This window comes from Vulpes lagopus, chromosome 4 (genome assembly GCF_018345385.1).
Source record: "Vulpes lagopus strain Blue_001 chromosome 4, ASM1834538v1, whole genome shotgun sequence".
NCBI lineage: Eukaryota > Metazoa > Chordata > Mammalia > Carnivora > Canidae > Vulpes > Vulpes lagopus.
The window spans coordinates 133,767,795-133,792,928 of record NC_054827.1 but is presented as its reverse complement, the minus strand read 5'-3'; the positions used below and the strand labels follow the sequence as shown (position 1 = coordinate 133,792,928).

At 41.9% G+C, this 25,134-nt stretch overlaps 1 protein-coding gene across 4 annotated transcripts in view; it reads left to right on the top strand.

Moving 5' to 3' along the window:
* The window catches only part of FAM114A1 (family with sequence similarity 114 member A1), a 72,377-nt gene extending 47,496 nt beyond the window's left edge, over nt 1-24,881 (top strand). For all 4 annotated transcript variants that reach the window (XM_041752923.1, XM_041752922.1, XM_041752921.1 and 1 more), the window contains 7 exons: nt 3,115-3,235; nt 8,869-8,960; nt 10,678-10,839; nt 12,212-12,351; nt 15,139-15,211; nt 19,479-19,532; nt 21,240-24,881. In XM_041752923.1, the coding sequence (XP_041608857.1) occupies nt 3,115-3,235; nt 8,869-8,960; nt 10,678-10,839; nt 12,212-12,351; nt 15,139-15,211; nt 19,479-19,532; nt 21,240-21,341 (744 nt within the window). In that variant the 3' untranslated portion in view covers nt 21,342-24,881. The remainder of the gene's footprint in view (nt 1-3,114; nt 3,236-8,868; nt 8,961-10,677; nt 10,840-12,211; nt 12,352-15,138; nt 15,212-19,478; nt 19,533-21,239) is intronic.
* The last annotated feature ends 253 nt before the right edge of the window (nt 24,882-25,134 follow it).

Below are 25,134 nucleotides of genomic sequence, written 5' to 3'. Positions count from 1 at the left end.
CAGGGAGCCCGATGTGGGCTCAGTCCCATTTTTTAAGAGCTTTGGCCCAGAAATGATACACATCACCTCTGTTGACATTTCATTGGCTAAAACTGACACACTGTATGGAAATATAAGGAATTACTATCATTACTATTCTAGGAGACTGATTCTAGGAACAGGCATGGCAATGTGGTACACTATAACTCTTAAGAAAACACCTGATAATTTTTATTGCTATTATACTCAATAGCTAACAAAAAAAGTAAACAAGAATCTTCAAAATGGCGCCCCACGCTCCATTTCAGAGAAAAGATTGACAAGGCAGACTGTCTATCCTTGTGTTCCCGGCAACACTTAGCACTGTGCCAAGCATCTAGTCAGCATTCTATGAATATTTATTGAGGAGTGCATGATTATTTATTATTGGATGAAGTAAAGACTCATTGCTCATTACCTTGGCATTAATGCAGTGATCTAGAAGGAAGCAAAAGAGATACTGTGGTAGAAAGATGCTGACAATAGAGTCCTCTGCTAAAAAGAACCCCACCCAGTGGATGCCCAAAGCATAAAACCCCAGTGCATTCCCTCCCAGAGGGTGGCTACCCTCCAGAAGACATGGGGAAATCATAATATCCCACATGGGTATATACATTTTCACTAGTTTTGTGCTCAAGCATGTGTTCAATAATTACCTTTTAATTTTACTCTTAGAAAACTAATGTTTAGAAAATACATCTGAAGTATTGGAATCTGAGCACCTGGGTGGCTCAGTCAAGTTTTTTTTTTTTTTTTAAGAAGTTCTTTAAGATTTTATTTATTTATTCATGAGAGACACAGACACAGGCAGAGGAGAAGCAGGCTCTCCGTGGGGAGCCCACTGAGGGACTGGATCCCAGGACCCCAGGATCACACCCTGAGCCAAAGGCAGACACTCAACCACTGAGCCACCCAGGTGTTCCTAAGCATCTGCTTTTAGCTCAAGTCATGATCCCGAGGTCCTGGGATTGAGCCCCACCTTGGGCTCCCTGCTCAGTGAGGAGTCTGCTTCTCCCTCTCACTCTGCCTGCCGTTCCCCCTGCTTGTGTTCTCTCTCTGTCAAATAAAATCTTAAAAACTAGTCATTATGAATGTTTAAAAATAGTAATAAAGTGTAGGAATCTGCTGTGGGCCTATCTAGGACACTGAGACCTAATCATGAGTATATGAGCTGGAAAGAAGGTTCTGGAAAGGTCAGAGCAAAAAGGCACAGTGGCAGCCATCAGGCTGAGAGCATTAGCTTGCACCTGCTGAACTCTATAACTAATGGGTTTTGTGTTGATGACTTCCTGCCAAGCTTCTCCTGAGCCTCCTTGCCGATTGGATTATGCCCTGGTGATATTCATTACCATTTTTAGGAAAATGGTGCCTGGCATCCCTGATTCCCTCTCTGACTCTCTCCTTGTCCTGATGTGTGAATCTAGTACCATAATGAATATTAAAACATATTCCAGGGGATCCCTGGGTGGCGCAGCGGTTTGGCGCCTGCCTTTGGCCCAGGGCGCGATCCTGGAGACCCGGGATCGAATCCCACGTCGGGCTCCCGGTGCATGGAGCCTGCTTCTCCCTCTGCCTGTATCTCTGCCTCTCTGCCTCTCTCTCTCTCTCTCTCTGTGACTATCATAAATAAATAAAAAATAAAAAAAAAAAAACATATTCCAAAGAGCATGCGGCTCCTCTGCTGGCTCTCCCTCCAGAGCAGGTGTTTGACCTGCAGAATGAAAACATAAAAACCTTACTCCTTTATGGATTTTTTTAAAGATTTTATTTATTTATTTGACAGAGAGTACATGAGAGCACAAGCAGAGGGAGTGGCAGGCAGAGGGAGAGGGAGAAGCAGACTCTCCGCTGAGCAGGGAGCCCAATGCGGGACTTGATCCCAGGACCCTGGGATCATGACCTGAGCCGAAAGGCAGCTGCTTAGCCAAGTGAACCACCCTGGAGCTCCTATATAGAGTCCAACTTCACTTTTTATATGGTTCTCCATGCGCTCTGGCCATCTTGGAAATTCATATCAGTCTTTAGATTCACAGAGGATGACTGGCCAGGCGTGCGAGTAATTTTTAAGTGTTTACAGAGGACAGTTTCCAGAGAAGGGCTCTGAAGACCAGAAGCAGCAAGGATGTCAGTTCAAACCTTACCCTGAGGACTCTCCCTGCCTGCCCTGTCACCCCCCTAAGGAGAACTGAGGTTCCCTCCCTGGTGCCCTGTTACCACTCCGCTCACCCCTGACACGGCGGTTAGCAGCTACCCTGGGCCTCCCACCTCCAGCCTGCAAGATCTCTGAGGAGAAAAATGTGTCTCGTGTGTTTTTGTGACCCCGGTTCCAGAACCCACATGTAGCAAGTGTATATGTATGCGTATCTGTATACATAAAACAGTTCTTTATGTGTTTGTTTACGCGTATATGTATTATATATACGCATATGTTCACATTATTATATATATACATAATATGTATGTAATTTCTTGACCTTCACTACAAGCACTTTTCTTTAAGTTTATATTTTTCTTAGTAATCTCTACAGCCAACGTGGGGCTTGAACTCACCACCCCGAGATCAAGAGTTTCACGCTCTTCCCCTTGAGCCGGCCAGGCATGCCTACAAGTACTTTTAAGTACATTATTTCATTTAACCCTCAAAATAACCTTACAGGGTAGATGCTATGCTGTTAGTCCTCATTTTACAGATAAGGAAGGAAAGGTTAAATAAATTACCCAAGGGCACACAATTCACAAGTGAGGGGCTCCTATTTGAATTCAGAGTTGACAGCCCGCGTGTTTTTAACCACGAGGCCAGAAGGGCCGCCACCACTATTTATTCAGCCGCTGCTGTGTGCACCTGTGGAATGTGTCTCATGTTCGCTATTTGATTTTCCTCACAGAGGATCACAACGAAGAGTAGATCGCACTTGAAAATTTTAAAAACTGAGGCCCAGGGAGCTTATGGAACTCAACCCATTCAACCCGGCCTCGCCACCCCCCCCCCGCCCCCCACCGATCGCCTCAGTCCTGGGAGAACCGGGGACAGCTGGACGTAAACATGATTAACAAGAAGAAATGATGACAGTGATGCTGACCTATTTCTTTTTTCAGGTTCAGTCATTTTTAGCATCACTCGATGGAGAGAAGTTGGAACTCTTAAAAACTGACCTAATTTCCATTAAAGACATCTTTGCAGCCAAAGAATTAGAGAATGAAGACACTCAAGAACAAGGTAAAGGAAAATAAGCAGTGAAACAGCCAAACAAGCTGTTAATAAAGATCGCGCTCTGAACAGGGCAGGATTTCATTCAAGTGCTCCTCCTCCTCTCCTCCCCACACTCTGTGCACCTGCTCTCGTGACAGAAGCATCTTTATTGCTGTGGTGGGTGGCACAGTTCCTGGCACATCACAGGCGTGCGGTACACACAGAGGGTCGAACGAACCGAGATTGTGGTGGGCCGAGCCAGGCCCTGATGACTAGAGCTTATGCTCTGAGATCTAAGTTTGTTTTTTTTTTTTTTTTTTTTTTTTTAATTTTTATTTATTTATGATAGGCACACAGTGAGAGAGAGAGAGAGGCAGAGACACAGGCAGAGGGAGAAGCAGGCTCCATGCACCGGGAGCCTGATGTGGGATTCGATCCCGGGTCTCCAGGATCGCGCCCTGGGCCAAAGGCAGGCGCTAAACCACTGCGCCACCCAGGGATCCCTGAGATCTAAGTTTTTTATCTGCATGTGGTGAGCAGGTCTCTCAATGGATTTCTTTTTATGTTTTTTTTTTTTAAAGATGTTATTTACTTATTCATGAGAGACACAGAGAGAGATAAAGGCAGGGACACAGGCAGAGGGAGAAGCAGGCTCCATGCAGGGAACCCAATGCAGGACTCGATCTTGGGACTCCAGGATCACACGGGCCAAGGCATTGCTCAACCGCTGAGCCACCCAGGCATCCCTCTCAATGGATTTCTTGTTACATTCTTTTTACTACATTTCACTTATATGCGTAGGAGTTAAGGTGTATTTGTAAGTGGCCTGCTGTCCACCTAGAAAGTGGGGTTCTGACAATGGCACCCAGGGCCTTGGGGCGTGATGTGTCAGATTGTCAGTCACTGCATTGAGCCAGGTGCATGCCCCTGAGAATCCTCCAGCCACCCAATGGCCGGACCCCACGGAGACCAGGACCTGTTTTGTCTTCCCTGAGAGGGGAAAAAGAGTTTTCAGTTAGACATGCTTAAGACTTACTTGAGGTTGGGCACCTAGCTGGCTCAGTGGTTGAGCATCTGCCTTCAGTGCAGATCATGATCCTGGGGTCCTGGGATCCAGTCCTGCTTCAGGCTCCCTGTAGGGAGCCTGCTTCTCCCTCTGCCTATCTCTATGCTTCTCTCTCTGTCTCTTATGAATAAATAAATTTTTACAAAAAAAGAGTTATTTGAGGTTGCCCATTTAGGAACAGAAGATAGCAAAACCTTTGCTGTGTACAAGGAGAGTGATTTCTTACTGGTATTATCATCTACCCCTGCAACCACAATTGTTTGAGTCATGCTGACACACAGGTCAACCATGGACACACAAGGCTGGCTTCTCCTAGGACTGTCTCAAAGGTCCATTTGAAACATTTTCACCACTAATTGGCTGCATTGGCCTAGAGCAAGTTATATAACCTTTCTGAAACTCATTATCTGCACCTATAAAACGGAGACACTGATGCATATTCCCCAAGGCTATTGTGGGGCTCAGATTAGATAACGTATGTAAAGGTATATTGTACAGAGCTTGGCACACAGAACTGCTCAAAAATGTGAGCTGGTATTGTTATTTCAAGTGCTAAAACAAGGTGGGGAAAATAGCAAAAGTACGATAAACCATAGCTTTTATTTACGATTGTACTTGCTGTTACCCACACACAGAGTACTGATCATGCTCATTCATCCCAGTTGAGTAGCTGGAAGTGTCTTTGTGTCCAGGTGTGTTGCATCCCTTTAATCGAAGCTCAACCTGGAGAGCCAAGTGCTTCAGCCTCAACGCTCAGGGCAAAATTATTCTAAGCATTTGCAAACTGTTATTTAAATACCATCTCCGGCTTTAGTCTCCCATACTGACCTTATGTGCCTTCAGTTTAATGAGATTTATGCTCATTGCATCAAAATAGAAGACTCAATTATACTGAAGAATAGACAGAGGCCAATAGCAAAGAGGCTGTTGGAGAATAATGTTTTGGGGCATTTGTGTGTTTCACAAGAGTCACAACGGATGACAGCCTCTGTTTTAATAATGAGAAACTAAGATGCCAGCCATCAGAGTTCATACAGGTATTATTATGGGCCCATGATGAACCAGTAGAGCTGCCTGTTTTCCAGAGTAATGATCACCCAAAAAGATCCAGGTTATTTTTCTTTGGTTTCCTTATTTTTAAGGAAGACCTTGATCCTATAGGGTGTATCATTCAGAAAGGGTAAAAAGATCCCAGATTTCTCCTAACATCCAAGCGATACTGTTGCCAGTGCAAGTCATCCCCAGCTAGCACAATTTCTTAGAGAGGAACCTTGATTCAATACTTCTAAATAGAAAATGTTACTACATCTGATGTGTTCCAGTCTTAATATAGAGCCTCAGTAAATTGGGATTTTTTTTTTCATATGACAAAAAAAAAAAAAATTGAAGTCGTGAACAGCATGCTTAAGAAATGGTAGACTGGTCTTTTCTTAAGTGACAGTACCCTGTTATCTCCCAGAACATTTCCATTTTCCCAAAGGGCATCTCCAGATTATCAAAACACTATTAATTTTAATTAGCTTAGTCTAATAAATAAATGTCAAACACATAAAGAAAAACTGGGAGGGAAGAATAGCAGGGTTGTCATTAAATCAATCCAATTAGGATAGTGTGACAACTCCAGAGGTGGAGGGATTATCTAAAAGCTATGAAGAGGAATCTCATCAGTGGGGGTGAGTGGACAAGTCAGGAGGAAAACTCGGGGAGAAACCAGAGCATTTTCATCCATTTTTTTTTCTTGTCAGCATTTACCTTTCTAAAAGCCTCTTAACACCTTAATAATTTATTTGCAAGTGTTGGAAGAATGCAACAAACTGTCATTTTTAGATAAACTCCATATCAGCCTCCTCTGCATTTGATAGCGTTAGCTAATGATCTGCAGGTTTGTCTTTCCAGCAGCATGTAATTTTATCACACTGCCATGGGTCTCTAATTTGGTTTACCACTGTTGTGAAGAGATTTTAAGAGGCTATTTTCTATTTTTATTGCCTTGGTGAAGATCTGGACCATATGTACGAACCAAGAGCTATAGTAATAGGTATTCTTTATTGCAACTTTATTTATCATCTGTTCTTATCCACTTCCATTTTTTTCCTGTGACTTTTTTCCCTAAGATATTTGCTAAAAGTTTGCTAAAAAGTTAAAACCTTTCTGTTTTATAGAATGTACATTTTAAAAATATTTATTTATTCATGAGAGACACACAGTGAGGCAGAGACATAGAGGGGGAAGCAGGCTCCCCGCGGGGAGCCCAATGCAAGATTCGATCCCAGGACCCTGGGATCACAGTCTGCATTGAAGGCAAACACTCAACCATTGAGCCACTCAGGTGCCCCCCAAATGTACATTCAAAAGCTGGAGGTATACAGAGTCCTGGCATCCTAATTTATTGGTGATGATTCCCCAATATTTTTAATCTCTCAGTGTTTATATCTTTGTAGCACATAACAATATAGTTAGATAAAACTAGTGTTGACAAAACACTTTCACATTTGTTGTATGATTTGATCCTTACAACAGTGCTACAGCTGAGATGGGTGGGTTTTATTAGCCTAAATTTACAGGAGGGTGTGGAAGCTGCGAAGACCCATGAGTAGCCCCTCCAGGCTACTGAGTCTCTGAATATAGGAGCTGGGGTTAAAACCCACACGTAAGCCAGGGCTCTTTCTGCCCTGCAGTGTTGCCTCATACAGAATGAGAAGGACCAAGCAGTTTGGGAATGAGACCTAGGCCATGCTGCCCAGATATGTCCCTGCCCCCTCTTACTTTGCCTGCTTAGAGAGGAAGAGACTAAGACCTCTGCCCAGCAGAGAGAGTGTCTCAGCTTTGAGTGCGTGTCTCTCTCTCTAGTCCTCCATCTCTATTTCTTTTACAAGTAGCTAATGCCTTCTCATTCTTGAAGACTAGGTTCAGGTATCACTGCCTCCAGGAAGCCTTCTTAACACCCCTCTGAGGACAAGATTCAGTACTGGAAAAGCCTCCTCAATCAGTGCACTTACCTCTTTGGATTATAATGACTTGCTAGTGTCCCCTTCATCCTGAACAAAGACAGCCATCTCTCTCCCTCCACCCCCAAGGCACACACCTCTCTGCCCCCCGCTGCCACCCTGAGCAAGCCCAGGAACACAGCCTCCTGGACTTTGCACTGGTGAAGCCTCTGGCTGGAAATCTCTTCCTGCACCCCATCCGGTGTTGCTCACCCCTCTCCTTCATCAGGTCATTAGTCAAATGGCACCTTGTCAGTTGCCCACTTGCTTTCCGATCCCCTGTCCCTGTTCCTCTTCCTTGGCTTATGCTTCTCCATAAAACATATCACCTGACATATATGTCTTACTTCTCTATTCTATTTATTAATCTGCCTCCCCCCCTGAGGATATATGGATTCAAGGTGATAATAAACGGAGTAAGCCAAATGTTTTGAACAAAGACCTACAGGTTACCCTGGCTATCTTCACGGGCTGCTAATTAGACTTTTGTCTGTAAAACAGGAAAGAGCACATGCACACAAGTGTTAGATACAGTTTTTCTCACGTGGCTTAGCTTTCGCTGAAGCTACTGCCTTCACCCACTGATGTGAGCCAGAGTGTTTTGAGATCGTGTAATCAGGGCAGATTAATGATGCTTTTATTTCCCCCCAAACTGGTGGTTAACCCATTGTGGAAACAACTCTTTAGCACTTTGAAACTCTAAAAATGGCTTCAACCCATAGATATAAATGAGGAAAAGAAGTAAGATTGTAACTTAAAAATCCCTCTTTCTGGCCCACCAATGACATCAACTAATGTTTATTTGATGACATATTATGCATAACATGATATATGGGGTCTGTATGTTATTCTCTATAATTTATCAACAATTTATTTAATAAATACTCATGTTAGTACCCACTATGTTCCAGGCACTGTGTTAGATGCTCTGGATTCAAGAATAAGCAGAAACAAATACCATGTCCATCCTTAGATAGCTCCCATTCTGGAGGGAAGGCTATTAAGAAATATCATAGGACCAACAGGTGTCCTCGGAAACCTTGTTTCTCCAGAGACACAGTGTAGTTACATCAGATAGTGTATGGCCCATGGAGACTGGTTCTGCTTGCCCAGCACTGGGGCTCTGTGGACATAAAAGGGTGCCCTGGGTATTATTAGGGTTGCAGTGCTCAGCATAGCAATCCTCCAGGGCGTAAATACAGTGTGGTCCAGGTTTTCTAGACCCGAGATACAGCATTCATTTGTTCATTCAGTCATTCCTTCAACAAATAGCTGCTGATCACCTGTAGCTGTAAATAAGATAGATAAGTCCCCTCCCCATCCTCATGCTGCCTTCAGGCCAGCCTGGGACACCCCAGCTAGAGCATCGAGCAACAGGGCTAGGGCAGCCCCTCACACTGCAGCAGCCGCCTGCTTGACTGTCACGCTTATAAGTGGGCAGCTCCTAAGCTGCCCTCTGCAGCCGGGGTGGGGATGGGGGTTAGGGGGCAGGCTGCTGCAGCCCCCACTTCTACTCTGACTGCAGGCCATCAGGTCAGGGTTGCTGCCACATTTTGAAGGATGAAAAATAAATCATGCTTCTTACTTCTGTCATTTTCTATTTCCAGCCTTAGAAGAAAAGGGAGAAGAATTTGCTAGCAGGCTCACAGAACTTCTCTTTGAATTACATGTTGCAGCCACACCTGACAAACTCAATAAGGTCAGCGCTGTCCAAGTCTGAGTTTTTATTTGTTGGTGTTCTTTTTAAAGGTATTGCTTATAAAATTCAAGTGATCCACCCAAAATGGAAAAACCCCAAACCCCGAATGGCACAGGAGGGGAGGAGAGTCTGAGGTCCGTAATTAAGATCCCAGGAGGCAACATAATGAGGTGTGACAGGAGAGAACGTGCAAGACTGTGCCATGAACCAGGCATTTTAGTTGCAGCCCCCTCGTAATTACCCTGTGACCTTGGACAAGTCACTTCTCCTCGAAGTAGGACTGTATATCAGAGCAGTAGGTATCTTCAGTGCAGGGGAAGGAGGAGGGGTGCAGAATCACTGTAAGAACTTTTTCAGATTCCACCTCCACTCCCTGCCTGGGGTGCCATGTGAGAATTTGGCAGAGAGAAGCCCATCCGACAGGTCAGCCACATGCCCCGCCCCATATCCCAGCCCTACCCCTACCCCAGTGCTGGTGCCACGTGGTGCCCAAGCACCATCCAGCTGTCCGTCTGGCTGCTTCTAATTGTATGTTCTGCAAGTTAGTATAAGGTCTTGCGGTAGAGATTCTTAATGAGGACACTCATTATTAATTACTTAAAACTGTGTATTTTTTCCCCCTATTCTCTCTCTCTCTCTTTTTTTTCCTCCTCCTCTTTAGCAAGCAGTAGGTGACGCAGGCCCTCACTTATCAAGGTGGGTGAGAAAGGGCAGGATGAGGCAGTGAGGGGGAGACATGAGTAATTTCTTTATCTCAGATAGAGGTCACTGATTCTGACAGGTCAGTGACTTGAACACAGTGGGAAATTGCCTCATTCATCTCTGTGCAGCACCTGCCCCTGCTCCAGGGGAGACCAGAGAGAGAGAGAGAGTGAGTGAGAGTGTGTGTGTGTGTGTGTGTGTGTGTGTGTGTGTGTGGTGCCTCCAACATCCCATGGGCCTGTTGACATAGGTGAGCTCTAAGATGAGAAGAAAGTCTAACATAAGCTCAGATACGACTTGCACTTAAGCAAACAGCTTTAAACTCCAAGGATCAAAGCTGGAGGAGTCTGCCCTTTGTAAATTCAGGGAATAACAGAGAGGCTGCTATGCCTGTTCAAGTTAGCCATAATTTTTTCGGCTACAGGTGTCTCCAACGGCACTTGTGTGAGATTAAACTAGTCACAGAGCACTCCAGGTCTTTCCAACAGCCTCTCTCCTCCCCTGGCGTGACTGGGGAAGAGCAGAGCCATCCTTCATCTTCCCTGCTTGATACATTATTAGGTTCATGATACATTAAGGGCTTCATGAGACATATCAAATGAGGAAATTTGCTTTAGCAATGACCCTGGCTAAATCTCTAACCCATATATATAAAAAAGTACTGTTATTCTTTTATAGTTGGTCATGAAAAGTGAAAAATATACTATTGCTCTTTCAAGGTGACTGTCATTTTTATGCCTATCCATGTAGCATTTTACAGTGCTCCTTAAACAGGTCCTGCAAGGTTCTCTCCATACTTCCTTTCTGTTCTGTCCCCTTTCCTTACTTTAGAGTCACCAGAAGGCACCAACACGGTGTTTTTAAGGAGCCTAGGGAAATGCCCCATCGCTTTTTGAATGTACAGAGAACCACTGTGGAAGGTGTAGGGCAACTGGATTCTAGTCTGGGAATTGGAATTTCTTAGTCTCCAAATTTGCAAAACAAATGAGTTGCTTTGGTTGGGGGTGCTTCACAGGCCATGAAGAAGGCTCATGACTGGGTGGAAGAAAATCAAGCTACAGTGTCAGTAGATATGATGGAAGAGTCAGAGGAGAACACTAAAGAGGAAGAAAAGGAAGAGAGACCAGAAAATCCCAAAGAAGATAAAAAAGAAGAAACGAAAACTAAGACAATTGAGGTAAATTTATTGGAGATTAGCCACCTAAAGAGCACTAATATGTTTTTTAAAGATTTTATTTATTTATTCATGAGAGACAGAGAGGCAGAGACACAGGCAGAGGGAGAAGCAGGCTCCCTACGGGGAGCCCGACGTGGGTCTTGATCCCAGGACCCCGGGATCACGGCCAAAGCCAAAGGTAGACGCTCAACCACTGAGCCACCAAGGTGCCCCTAAGGAGCAGTAATATTACTTTAGTTTTGTTAGCTGAATTTCAAGTGAGCAGAAACCATTTCATTTTCATTTGTACCCTGTTTCAAACAGTATAGAAATATGAGGATTTAAAAAAAAAAGAAAGAAATATGAGGATTAACGTGATAAACACTAAAATTTCTCAGTGCCAAGACAATTTAGGACTTAGCATAGATATTGTAGTTTTTCTCCAGAGCTTCACGATGATAATTGAAAGGAAAAAAAAAAGATCTTTAAGAACATAGTTGATTTATCATTAGGATAAAATTCCATCTGATATGCAAATGTGTAACTATAAAATGTCTTGATGCCCCATAAACTAATGAGGTAATTGAAGCTTTTTTCCAAAAAATTTCACGGCCATAGTTTTTAATCTGTAATTTAATAAATTTATGTGTGCATAATTTATAGCCTGCCTGTGTTCACAAATGAGTTTGCAATAACTTCATCTCTACATTGAATTTCCATTTTAGAGAAAGTAACTTTTTATTTTTTTTTCTTTAGATTTTATTTATGTATTTGTGAGAGAGAGTGAGTGGAGGGAGAGGGATAGAGAATCTGAAGGAGACCCTGCACTAAGCGTAGAGCCCGATGAGGGGTTCAATCCCACAACTGTGAGATCATGACCTGAGCCAAAACTAAGAGTCAGATGCTAAACCGACTGAGCCACCCGGTGCCCCACGAAAGTAACTTTTTAAATCCTGTCACTTTAAGGACAAATGGCCATTGAGGTTTATTTATTCGGTTGCCCTTCTGAGCACCTGCCTGTAGTGTGTGCAGAACTGCTCTGAGAAGTAGGGACACAGCTGTAAGGCTTGCATGTCACCTGGGACCTGGAAGCACTGGCATTTGATGGCAGCATTTTTACTTAGAAGAGTCTCAGATAATCTTTGGGTAAACTTTTCAGGACATTTTTTTCAAGAATTACATTTTTTTTTTTGACATTATAGGGTTGTTGTTGTTGTTGTTAAGTAAACTCTATCCCCAATGTGGAACTTGAACTCACAACTCAGAGGTCAAGAGTCACATGCTCTACCGACTGAGCCAGCCAGGTGCCCTGTGTCACAGTTTTTTTTTTTTTTTCTTTTAAAAAAGCTTCCGCTCGGTGAATAATTGTCTTACTTGCATTTATCTATTTCAGGAAGTATATATGCTATCCATCGAAAGTCTGGCAGAAGTAACAGCACGCTGTATCGAGCAGCTTCATAAAGTAGCAGAATTAATTCTTCATGGACAAGAAGAGGAAAAACCAGCGCAGGACCAAGCAAGAGTGCTAATAAAGTAAATGTTACTTTTAATTCTTATTTTTCCAGTTTTATGTACACGAGCCATTCAAATGCACACACACACAAGTACACACATGCACCCACACACCCTGGGCTTCTAAAGATTTAAATTACGAGTTCTGGATTTGCGTAACGTTGTTCTGTGGTCATCTTAGGAAATAGAGTCTCTTAGGAGTCATAAGATTCTTAGCTGAATCATGTTAGCAAGAATAATAATAATTAACTAGGATTTATGAAGAGATTTAAGGGGATCCCTGGGTGGTGCAGTGGTTTGGTGCCTGCCTTTGGCCCAGGGCGCAGTCCTGGAGACCCAGGATCGAGTCCCACATAGGGCTCCCGGTGCATGGAGCCTGCTTCTCCCGGTGCATGGAGCCTGCTCTCTCTCTCTCTCTCTCTCTCTGTGTGTGACTATCATAAATAAATAAAAATTTTTAAAAAAGAGATTTAAGGAAAGACACACTACATCATTCAAAGGTAAGTGTTTATTTTCATAGATCGAAGTCTTAGAAGCACAGACCTTTAAGGGAAATCGCATTTTTAACGTACTACAAGAATAGAGAAAGAACACCTGGATGCGACTTATACCGCTTTGCGTATTCTGAATTCTGGCAGTGATGGTTGTTGATGTAAGCCAGTTCCCTGTGGATTGCGTGTGTGTGCATATGTGCTGTCATATGTTATATTCTTCAACAAATAGTAGCCATTATCATTAGTTTATCTAGTGAAATAGTCATGTGTATTAGTGTAACCTTATATACATGAAAATAGTTGGTATGAAGCATATATTAAAATAGTTGGTATGGAGCTGAAAAACAAGCTGTTAACTTTACGCGCATGACTGTATGCCGTGGTATAGAAAATTAGCACAGATCCAAGTACCTTCTCGTTACTACACAGACACAGAAGTCAAAATAGAGCCTCCTAAAAATATATGAGTACAGGCACACACATCTCAATACACCCATTTGCTTTGCTAGCTAACTAGTCTTTGCTTATTACTGCATTTGGCCTTGTAGATTGGGGAGCAAATGTTTAGTCAAAGAACCTTCCAAAAAGTCAATGTTAGCATCTTTGTCCTACTGGTAGCACTTCTCCTCACTTGGAAGGATGTCTTACAAGTCTAGATTTCCCTATGTGAAGATATTTTTTTAAAGATTTTATGTATTCATGAGAGACACAGAGAGTGAAGCAGAGACACAGACAGATCTATGTGAGACTAGATCCCAGGACCCCAGGATCACGACCTGAGCCAAAGGCAGGTGCTCAGTCGCTGAGCCATCCAGGCATCCCCCAAAATGAAAGGTATTATAAAAACTGTACAATCCTGCACTTAATGGACTTAGGAAGAATATGTACTTACTTCAGTGTATAAAAGGAAGAAGAAAAGGAAAAGAAGGAAAAGTTTAAAGTATTGAGGAAAACATCTAAGTGCTCTTTTATGTATGTGGCACTTGTTTGTAAAGGGAGAATGTTGAGAAGTCTCTAAGCATGTATATAGCAGGACCTTACTCTTAGCACCTCTGATTTCCAGTCCAGATTGTCTCAACCTTACCAAGTTGCCACAAGCAAAAGGTAACAAGACCTCACATTTGTCTGTATAATAAGTGCCTTTCCACCCACCTGCCCAAGGACATAGACAAAAATGGCTCTGGGCTATCCCTGGACCTTACTCCTGACTCTTTCTACAGCTAAATTTTAGGTGCATGATTGGATGGATGGATGGAATGGTGGACAGATAGAACTCAATAAATCTAAATACATAACTTAGAACCCCTATTTATCAAAAGAAAGCTTACTTCTACTGATTTTACTAGATCTTTTTCTTGATTAGGAGTTACTGTTTTTCTAGTAGCATTTTAACCACTATTCATAAAAGTCATATATACTAATGATAAAAGAAAACAATACATTGTTACATTAACTGGGTTGTTTTTGGTTTTTGTCATCACCTGTGATGTCATAACAGACACTGCTTTGTTAAATATTTGTGCCGGTCTTGCATTCTTTTCTTGGGGTAAAGTCTACAAGTCAAATGGCTAGAATAAACTTGAAGTTTTGATTTAAGTCTTCAAACAGATTTTACAGGATCTTTATTACGAGGCATCTAATAAAAACATAATCAAGAAATCAAGAGACATCTGAGTTTGAATCCCAGCTCTGTCCCAGCATATCCTAAGCAAGTTACTTAACCTTCTTAAGGTGCCTGGATGGTTCAGTCAGTAGACATGTGGCTCTATCTCATGGTCATGAGTTCAAGCCCCATGTTGGGTGTGGGGCCTACTTAAAAAAAAAAAAGTTACATAACTTTCTTAAATGCCAGTTTTATCATCTATAAAATGGAGATATTAATGTAATCCATAAAGTCACTATGAGGATTATATATGATTGTGCATATAAGAGTACTTAACATAGTACCTCAGTGAATGCTCCTTATTATTTCAAAATGACCAAAAGCTAGAGAAAAGCTACTTGGCAAGAGGCTTATACCTCTAAATGTATGGAGCTCAAGGCTCAAATTTTCCTGCATACACTTTTGATTCTAAAAGGAAGTAGGGTGAATTAGGTGATTATTCGTTAATTATACATGCAGAGAAAACGAGGATTCAATTAAACTGTGATTGTGAATCTTGGAAGATTGTTGAGGAACACATTTCTACAGAGCATCCTAAAACTTGTGTGTGTTCTTTTAGATGGAATATGGTATCAATATCAGTAATTGTCTTGATGGTTCAATTATTTGATCTGATGGAAAATTCCCAACCCCTTTTTTTTTTCCTTTCAGATTAACTACTGCGATGTGTAAAGAAGTGGCCTCCTTATCAAAGAAGTTTATGAATTTTTTAACCACTGTTGGGGTAAGTTTATAATACTGATTCTTTTATGGAAGATGGGTCAGTGAGGAACTGTGAGGAGCAGGGCAGGATGCAGTGCCTTCTTTGATAGCTCCATAAACAGAAGCTGTGCCATGATGTCCACTAAAAGCGGGCCAGGAGCTTTGTGTCAGGATGGACAGCTGAGGGTTCTAGTTCTGACACTGCCATCTCTGACTTACAAGATATTAGGTGGGTTTTGGAACATTTCTGGGCCTCATTTTATTTGTTTAAAAAGAAGTCAAAGGATGCCTGGGTGGCTCAGCCAGTTAAACGTCTGCCTTCAGGTCAGGTGGTGATCCCAGGGTCCTGGGATTGAGCCCTGCCTCTGGCTCCCTGCTCAGCAGAGGAATCTGCTTCTCCCTCTCCCCTCAGCCCTTTCCCCCTTTCCTCCCCCACAAAAATAAATAAATAAATAAAATATTTTTAAAAATATTGAATAAGTGATTTTAAAAAGTCAAATAGAAGTTCCTTTCGTTACTTAATATCTGTGATACATAATTCAAGAATCCCTATTAAAATAATTTTGAATATTCACATTCACTGTTGCCCTCAGAGCCTGTCCTGTGGGCTCCCCGAGGTGAGAGGTTTCTTTCCTTGATTATTACACTTCAGCTTTAACGAAAAGAAAAAAATTTACCAATTAGCGTAAGCGGCTCTGTTCTCAAGGGAACAACTTTGAAAGGTTTCGCGTTGGTTTGGAGGTGTGACTTCTGATTATTATTTTCTTCAGAAACCAGTCACAGTTTCTTCTGAAAGTCCCCTTTAGTGGGATTGGGAAGACAAGTGGAAAATATTCCTTTTTAACCTTTCTACTTTTTCTTTTAAGGCCCTCAATGCAAGGGCAGGTAGAGATGATCCTTGCCATGAGGAACAGCAGGTTTTATTTCCTGTTTGAGTTCTGGCCTTTGGGGGTTGCGAATGTTTTAGTTTGCTGGGGCTGCCATGACAGGTCTCATGAACTGGCAGCAGAAACAGAAACTTCTAGAGGCTGGAAGTCTGAAGTCAGGGCGTGGGCAGGCCAACACTCTCTCAAGGAGCCTCTAGAGGAGGATCATTTCTCGCCTCTTCTGGCCGCTGGAGCTCCAGGCATTCTTTGGCTTGTGGCAGCCTAACTGTAATCTCTTTATCTGTCTTCACATCATCCTCCCTCTAGGCCTGTGTGTGTGTCCATATTTCTCTTCTGAGGACACCATTTGTATTGGATTCAGGTCTGACCAGTGTGACTTCATCTTATAATCACATGTGCAATGACTAACCCTATCTCCAAGTAAGGTCACATTCTGGTGTCATGGAGGTGAGAACTGCAGTGTATCTCTCTGGGATGACACCATTCAGCCCATAATCTGGAGAAATCTATGTAATCTATGCAGAAAAGGGACTTTACTAAAGGCAGTGGAGGAATGGGAGAAGCTGTGGGACCCAGCACCAGAATACATATACCCTCTCTCGCCAAAGTGTTACCGTTAATGTGACTCAGTTGTAGCAGTTCCCGGACCCCATGTCTTTCCATTCGGATTCTGGGTTCCTGGGTGAGAAGGTTGAAAGGCTCATCAGTGTGGGTCACCTGTAGTGACTTGGGGACAGGATCATATCATGCAGACCTACCTGGCTGTGGGGCTGCACTTCCTCAGCCCCACTCATTAAGGGCAGTTCTCAAAAGAAGTGGAAATGATTGCAGACCTGCCTGTCAGCAGATAAGCAACTCAATTAATTAGGGATGAACTACATACCACTTATTCATTCTGTTGTCAAGGAATCTAGTTTGCTTCTCCTATTTTGTAAAGCATGAGTTTTCATACTTGTATAATTTGGGGGCTTCAGCAATAAGAGCTTCATTGTACGTAGGCAGAGTGAAGGGGGAGATAGAAGTTCATTGATATGATAGGCTTGATAAAATACATTTATGTGCTCAGTGTTGTCTGGGTAACCCACCCCTGTGGACTTTGGTGTAACTGCCAGGTTTACAGAGAGGTGTGAGGTTTTCATCAAGATGAGACAGCCTCAGCCACCCAGCTGCCCAAGGCTCTCTGGACCCTCTTCTCATCCTTTCCCCTGTTCACTAGGTGGGAAACTGAGACCTAGAGGGGCGACTGACTCCCCCCGGCCTCTCAATTGACCTCTCACCTCCCAGGCAGCTGCCCAGCAGACAGATGGCCAACTTTTTGTTTCTCTATGGCTATCTAGTGATGAGGATGTATGTGTGTGTGTCATATGTTATATATGATTCATGTTGAACATTCATTTATTTATGTTCATGGGTAATATTCACAGTATTGCTTCCCATTTCTTTTGACATATTGTCTTCTGGCGCAGTGCTTCTCAAACCTCAATGTGAAGGCACATCTCCTGGAGACCTTGTTAAAGGCAGGTTCTGAGTCTGTAGGCTGGGGATGAGGACTGAGATTCTGTATATCTAATAAGCTCCCAGATGAGAACAATGTTCTTGATCCACGGTGTACATTCTGAGTAGCAAGGTTCTAGCAATTGGGTGTACACTTGGACTTACACTTGCATACACACATATATATTGTATTGTGTGCAAATGTTTGTGTACACAAAATCCAAAAGACAACAAGTTACCACGTTGAAGAAAGAAAGAGCTAAAGCTGAACAGAGTTTACTGAAATGCCGTCCCATCACAACAATACCCCTGATCCTGTGCTAGGATGAATCATTTATGTTGAGTTGCTGTTCTCTAAAACAGCCATTATTCATAACTTGAAGTTAATGAGTGCATATTACTCTCCAGACTCCATTTAAATTGCTTGCACATCTCATTGATTCTGAAAACCAATGTCATTTTATTGCCCTCATATTGATTATATTTTAGAGGTTTTTTGATAATCAAATAAACGTGAAAGCAAATACCATAATGGATTTTCTGGTTAGTTACTAAAATGACTGGGTTTTTAAAGCGTTTTTCCCCAAGACTCCATTATGGTTTCCCTCATAAGACATTACTCTGCCCTCAGTAGAGCGGTGTCATTGAAAGTGTGCTGCTCTGGAAAGATGTATTTCATCTGTATACTTGTGTTTACCATAAAGTCTTCTGGGTACAGTAAAGAAAGCCAGCCCATTAAACTTGCCCTCTCTCTTTCCAGTCCCTTTAATTATTTATTGTCTAAGAGTAAAGTGAACACTTGGAGAAGAGTGTTGATTGATAGACTAGTAGTGGAAATAATAATAATGATACTAACACTAGCTCTCACTTTTTGAAGACCTACTTAATATCAGGCTCTGTATTTCTGTGCTTTACATATATTCATGTGTTACAAACTGGAATCTGCAGATCTGACTATAAATTATATTTAAGAATGTGTTGATTTGGGGACACCTGGTTGATTCATTTGGTTAGGCATCAGACACTTGATTTCGGCTCAGGTCATGATCTCAGGGTCCTGGGATTAAGCCCTACACTGGCTCTGCACTCAACAGGGAGTCAGTTTGAGGATTTTCTTTCTCCCACTCCCTCTGCCCCTCCCTGCCCCTGGCATGCAAAAGAAAGCACATGCTTCTTTCCCTCTGTCTCTAAAATAAATAATTAAATCTTTAAAAAAGAATTTTAAAAGGTCTTTAAAAAAAAGACTGTGTTATTTCTGCTGCTAATCTAGAAGACATGCCCTATAACCAAGTACCTATATTTGCATTTAAAACAAGAAAGAAAATAAGGCTATGACCGGGGCTGGGTCTAACTAGGGTGGGCAAGTAAGGGACTTAACTCACCCACAAAATTTAAGAGTTTACCCTGCCCCCAGGCTCCCCAAAAAGACAAAGAAACATCAGTCATCTAGATAGATGTTTTAATGTAAAAATTTTAAAAATGAAAATGAATGCAAAAAGATCATGATGAACAAAACATCAACATTTCAAGTAGAGACACGACTCAATCCTGTACTTGTACAACTCAGCCTCACACTCCCCCGCCCCCATAATCCCAGACGTGCTACAAGCTGTCAATAGTTAAAAACGTCTGTGTTTAAATGTCTAGCTGTGTGACCTTAAACAAGTTACTCCACCTTCCTGATTCCTAGTTTCTCATCTTTAAATTAAGGTTATCATGGTACCTACCTACCAGGATTGCTGTCAAAATTAAATAAGACTATATAGAAGAAGCACCAAATGTGAAACCTGGTCTATAATAAGCACTCCACTTCTCTCCTTCCTCTTTCAAAGCCAGCATGACATTTTATGTGACAAGCCTTATAGTATGAGCACCTAATCAGTCAATCTCATCCTTTTGATTCCACAGAGCAACAAGAAGGCTGAGGTCCTTAACCCCATGATCAACAGTGTATTGTTAGAGGTAAGTAGCCCCCAAGGGAGAAAGTGCTTCTGAATCAAAGCAAATGTTAGAGCTACTTTTTTTTTTCCCCAGGCAGCAAGTGTTGTTGCAGTTCTAAATCTTACCATCAACAGTGTTTTTTGAGTACAGTTGTATAGCCCAACCAGCTGTAAACCCTTGCATGAAGCAACAATACCTAATTTTCAAGAATCCCTGATTATAAAGAGAAATGCTAAGCTTGCACGTTATTTCTGTTGCTGTTTCCTCCGGCAGAAGCACATTTCTGCTGCCAAGTTTGACACCAGATTTAACACTGTGATTATTGGCTGCAATGAGGGATTCTTGCTCCGTGGTGATTTTTGTAAAAATGGGCGCTTCTCTCCATTCCCGATAACCTTTGGTTCTGCTGGGTCCAAGTTTAGGACTAGCAATGGTGACAAGTTGACTGTTTAGCCTCAGCCAGGTCAGTGACCAGAGGCTCTGTCCTCAGAGACCACTCACTCTCTGGCCTGCTGGCTCACCAGGACTCTGTAACACTGCTTGAAGCCTCCCCCCTACCGCTGTGATTTTGCCAGAAGCAGGGCCATAAGAGAGAAGAAAATAGGCCTGAGAGGCTTCATTCTTGCTGTGTTCTATCTGTGGCCGGTGGTGGAAAACTTTCCATGGGGGGCCTAACTATAAGGAACTGGCACATCTGTAGCACCGGGGCATGCAGCTGAAGCCACAGGTTAAGTTTTGAACATGGGCAACACATCCACCATAGTTTTTTGCTGTCTAAAGTAGCTGCTGAGTGCAGGGTTTGGAAATTACCAAATTCATGTCAGGGAAGGAGATAGATATATATATGTTTGTGGGAAATTTGCCTTGTTGTTACGGAAAACTATGAAGGTATGAAAGTAACACAGTATTGGCATCAAGGGTTACTGTTTAGGACACAGCCACACGGTGGGGTGAAGTCACCTGGAAGGGGTGAGGAGCAGTAGGGGCAAGGTCTGGAGGCCACAGCTACAAACAAAGCCAGGCAGTCAGGACAGAACATGGAATAAGTAAATGTCTCCTTGGCCACCCAGGAGGCATCAGCAGATTAATTTACTATGTCAGTCATGAAGAATATGAGGTCAAATGTTTATTCATTTCCCCGGGGGGGTGGTGTTCTTATGATTTAGTGACCTGAACATCAAATGGCCTCTCTGCCCACTGTTCTCTCTGCCCGAGAACACAAATGGCAACGTCAAATATCCAAACCAAGTAGAGGGTAGCAACACATGTGCACAGGAGGATGACAGCACTCAAGGATTTGCCACGGATAACTGCACAATGAATGATATCTCCAGTTACCATTATGTGGCGCATTCTTGTTTACTCATCTCTAGGCTGGGACACACTAGAGCTGCCTTGCATGTTATTTCAGGACAGTGGGTTTGGTCTGGGAGAAGGATGGGGAAGACCAGACCTATTGGGTCATGAACATACACCTATCAATGTGGCCCCTGTGTCTATGGGAAGGACTTGCCTCATGTTGAGTGCATTCTTCCCCTCGTTAATATAGATAATTAAGAGCTAAGTGCAGTCAGTCCATCCAAAGGAGCGGGTTTACATTTGGTTTAAGCACCAGCATTAAGGGCGGGATGTTGTAAAGTTTGAAGAGAGAGGCCGTTATCAAATTGGAAGAATTGTCAAGACTGACCTGTGAAACAACCCTTCAACCACCTTTCTCCCTCTCCCCAGGGCTGCAACAGCACCACGTACATACAGGACGCCTTCCAGCTGCTGCTGCCTGTCCTGCAGGTGTCACACATCCAGACCAGTTGTTCAGAAGCACAGCCGTAACCTGGCCTAGACTCCGTCTAGTTAAAAAAGCAGGCAGGTCACAGTGCTTTGATACATACCATTTCAGGGGATGTTTTTGACACCTCTGGCCCCACACGCCCCATTGAGGACTCTACAAGCAATTTTTGCACGGACAGTATGAAGAATGCAATAGAGGGAATACCATTTCTCTTAATGTATATGGCGGTTTTCACAAATAATTGTGTTTTCTTTATATTAATTTAAATGTACATGGCTTTATCTTGATAATTTCCTTTGATTTGAAGTTCGGTCGCCAGTATTCATTTCCATTTTCCTGGTCAAGCATGCTGTTTTGAAATTCGTGAGCAGATCTTAGACTTTTTTTTAAAATCCTTTAAATTCCCGCCTCTCAATTTCCCATTCTGATAGTATTATTTTAAATCAATTCTTATACTGAACTTAGTTTTGTCACATAAATATCATAGGCAAAGATAACACTACTTATAGATATTACCTATTATGGTAAAAGAGAAACGTATCTCTTTATAGTAACTCATTCTGAAAACAAGCTTTCTTTGAGCTCCTACTGTGTGCTCATAATAGAGGAACATGATCTCAACCCAGTAGAGACAAACACTGTAAGTATCTCTACACCGAACCTGGGGCTCAGACTTACAACTCTGAGGTCAAGAGTTGCATGCTCTACAGACTGAGCCATCCAGCCACCTCTAGATAGATGCTCTAAAAGAGGGTTTATAATAATTCTTAAAATGCTTAAAAATACTAATGAATTTTCTAAACCTTAAAAAAATTTGAAGAACAAAGTAAACTAGTGGGTTTTTTTTTTAATGTTCTTTCAGCGTATTATTGAATTTTTCCACATTGCCTTGACTTTTTGATCCCAAACTTTAGATTTGGGATGAAAATATATATGAAAAAAGGGGTACTAAAGAGTATTCCATTTAAACTTGACTTTTTATGAGCATAAGTGCATGATAGCATAATTACAAAGCTTGGAAATATCCAAATAGAAAATTAAAGGGATTTCAACACAGGAGACCCTTAGACTGCATTTTTTAAATCTGAGGCAAGATATTCTATAAATACACAGATCACACTCACCAATGGTAAATACCATCATTGTTTCTAAAGGGCAGAAAATACCAATGTATGGACTGACTGACTGGTGTATTGATTCATGAAAGGCTGCCCAGAAGACCCTGCAGCCAGGAGAGGCATTGACTGTCAGTGGCCACTTCTCCTGAGCTCCTAAGTTCATTGCCGTGGGGGTTCATATACTCTTCCTATTTCAGAGCCCCATCAGCAACCCTACAGGAATCAATCATCACAAGATGTTTTGCTCCATGGCTCTCTCCAAGGCAGATGAAGCTTGTACTCTTATAAGGGTAAAAATCCTTCATTCACATTTGCTTTAATTCTCCTGATGGAGTGGACAGCCTTTTTCCCATATAGGCAAGGTGGGACTATTTTAATATTATCCTGTGTCTTATTAGCATTTTATTTGTCTGCATTTGTTTGTGTATCTCCTGAACCAGCCAAATAGAAAACATAAAAACAATTATTTACAATTTGGAAAAGAATTCTCTGAGGAATCAATTAAAGATTCTTTCTTCCCACCTCTTGCTTCCTGATTGCCTGAAATGTTTCTGATAGTAAGTCGAGAGAACAATTAACTAATGAAAATGTTGATTTTACCTCTTTGTAAATTTTGGACGTTACGTGTATAGAGCAGACGAAAGAGCTTAGATTTACAGTTTCTTCACATGAGATTTTTTAGCATCAGACGAATTTATAGATGTTAACTGGAAATGTAATAGGACCAAGTAGTTTCAAAGGAGCTAGAATCCCAGAAATAGACTTTAAGCCCAACTGCACCCATTTAGTTTATAGCAACATTTTTAATCACAAAATGAAACAGGAATCTGCAGAATAAAAGGGATAATTATCCTTTAAAAACGTAGTTGACATTATTTACATTGCACTTACATATCTTTCAATGATAGAATATCAAAGGTTGCCAGGTAGAAACATAGGCTGAGAGCTGATTCCTGGGGCCTTGCTCAATGGTCTGTGAATTACATTATTTAAGAGAGAATAATCACTTAAAATATATCCATCCTCCAGGATTGCTCTCTTTCAAGAATGCTGTTTCTCATCATCACTTTTAAATAATTGCTTCTTTGCTTTGCTTTAAAACCTAGCAAAGTGCGGGATCCAGGTCTGGGCAAACGTCAATCAGTTTCTGAATGAATGATTTAGCAGGCTTACTTGGGATGTTTTGTATCCCTTCAATAATCCTTTACATAAATTGGGTTCATTTCACTCTATGCAATTACCCTGAACAAGTGTACCAGCTTTTTTTCTTACATCAAGTGCAAAATAAGTTCTAGTCTAAATAATGAATGTAGTCCTATGCCTGTGCCTTATTAAATATAAAAACATCAAAAGCATATTTCCAAATCAAAGCAAAATGCATCCAAGAAAAATTGCTTTGGGGTATTGATACATGCAGCTCTAAAGGGTAAAATTGAGTCCCAAATCTTAAAGCAGAGGCCTAGGCTTAAATATTCTATCCCACCGAGAACAGAATTCCATCTTCTCTCTGGGTCTCACACTGGGCTGCACATCATGCTCATGATTAAATGAATAGTGGGATGAGCTGAGGTGGTGGCAGGAGTGGGGGTGGGGGTGCAGGATGCAGGAGCCTCAGCAACACCAGCTAAGGAGCCATGGACCTCGGCAGCAGGGATCCAAGGGGCTGGAGAAGCACTGGCCTCAGGTGGGCTAAAGGAAAGTGCTAAATATAGGGTGGAAGTCTGAACACAGAAATGAGAGCATTTCCTGTGCTTTGTAGAAATCAGCTGACCCAGGAGCTCACCTGTCTGGAAAGTCACCTTCTGCGTAGACTGGCCATGCTGCACTTAAATCAGAAATGAAAGCAGGCAGATTTCAATCAAAGCCATCCCAGAGGTCTAGGAATAATGGCTTAGAGAAGTAATTTAGCAAAAAAGTAAAATAAACAGATTTCTCTCCTTAAAAAATATACATATATATAGAGAAAGATGATAGATAGACAGACAGATGATAAAGTATATGCTGAACAGATGGTGAGGATCATAATACATGTTTCAATCCATGTTTCATTTTATAAGAGCAGTTATTCTTCTTCATCAAGCTAATTTTTGTAATGTAAAAATTGCCCTTTGATCTTCCTCTGAAGCATGTCCCACATTCTGAAAACTCAGATCCAGGCTTCAACTTGGTTTCTTAAATTATTGTGTTTGTGAAGACACATCAGAAGAGATCATACCAAAAATCCGTTTTAGAGCTGCAGCTTTTCCTTGTTTTTACAGTTGATTAGAATTCAAAAAGCTAGAGGAGTGGGTTCAGACCAGCCACCCTTCTTTCACATTAAAGAAGAAAAAATCATGTGGCTCACCATGTGTTTTATTTTTCTAGATCTCTTATGACTTATTCGGGTTGGTTCTCATTTTCTGTATGTTCACCCATAATAGATGCTCTGCTGCAATATCCACTATTAAACAAATGTGAGGAAAGATGTCATTCTGTTGTTTTGTTTTGCTTAGATCTGAAGGTAACCTGAGTTATCCTGCCCTTTGAGCATCTTACCATTAGCGATGATTAAGCTATTACAACCCAATGGTAAGAAATGTATTGGTGGTGGTCCTGATATTTCTGGCATCTGGGTTCATTCATCATCGACTGGGCATAGAGGATGATTACAGTTAGAATTTTGTGTTGGGATTGAAGCCACATTTACCTTTGTGTGGATCAGAGAATATTTTCCTCT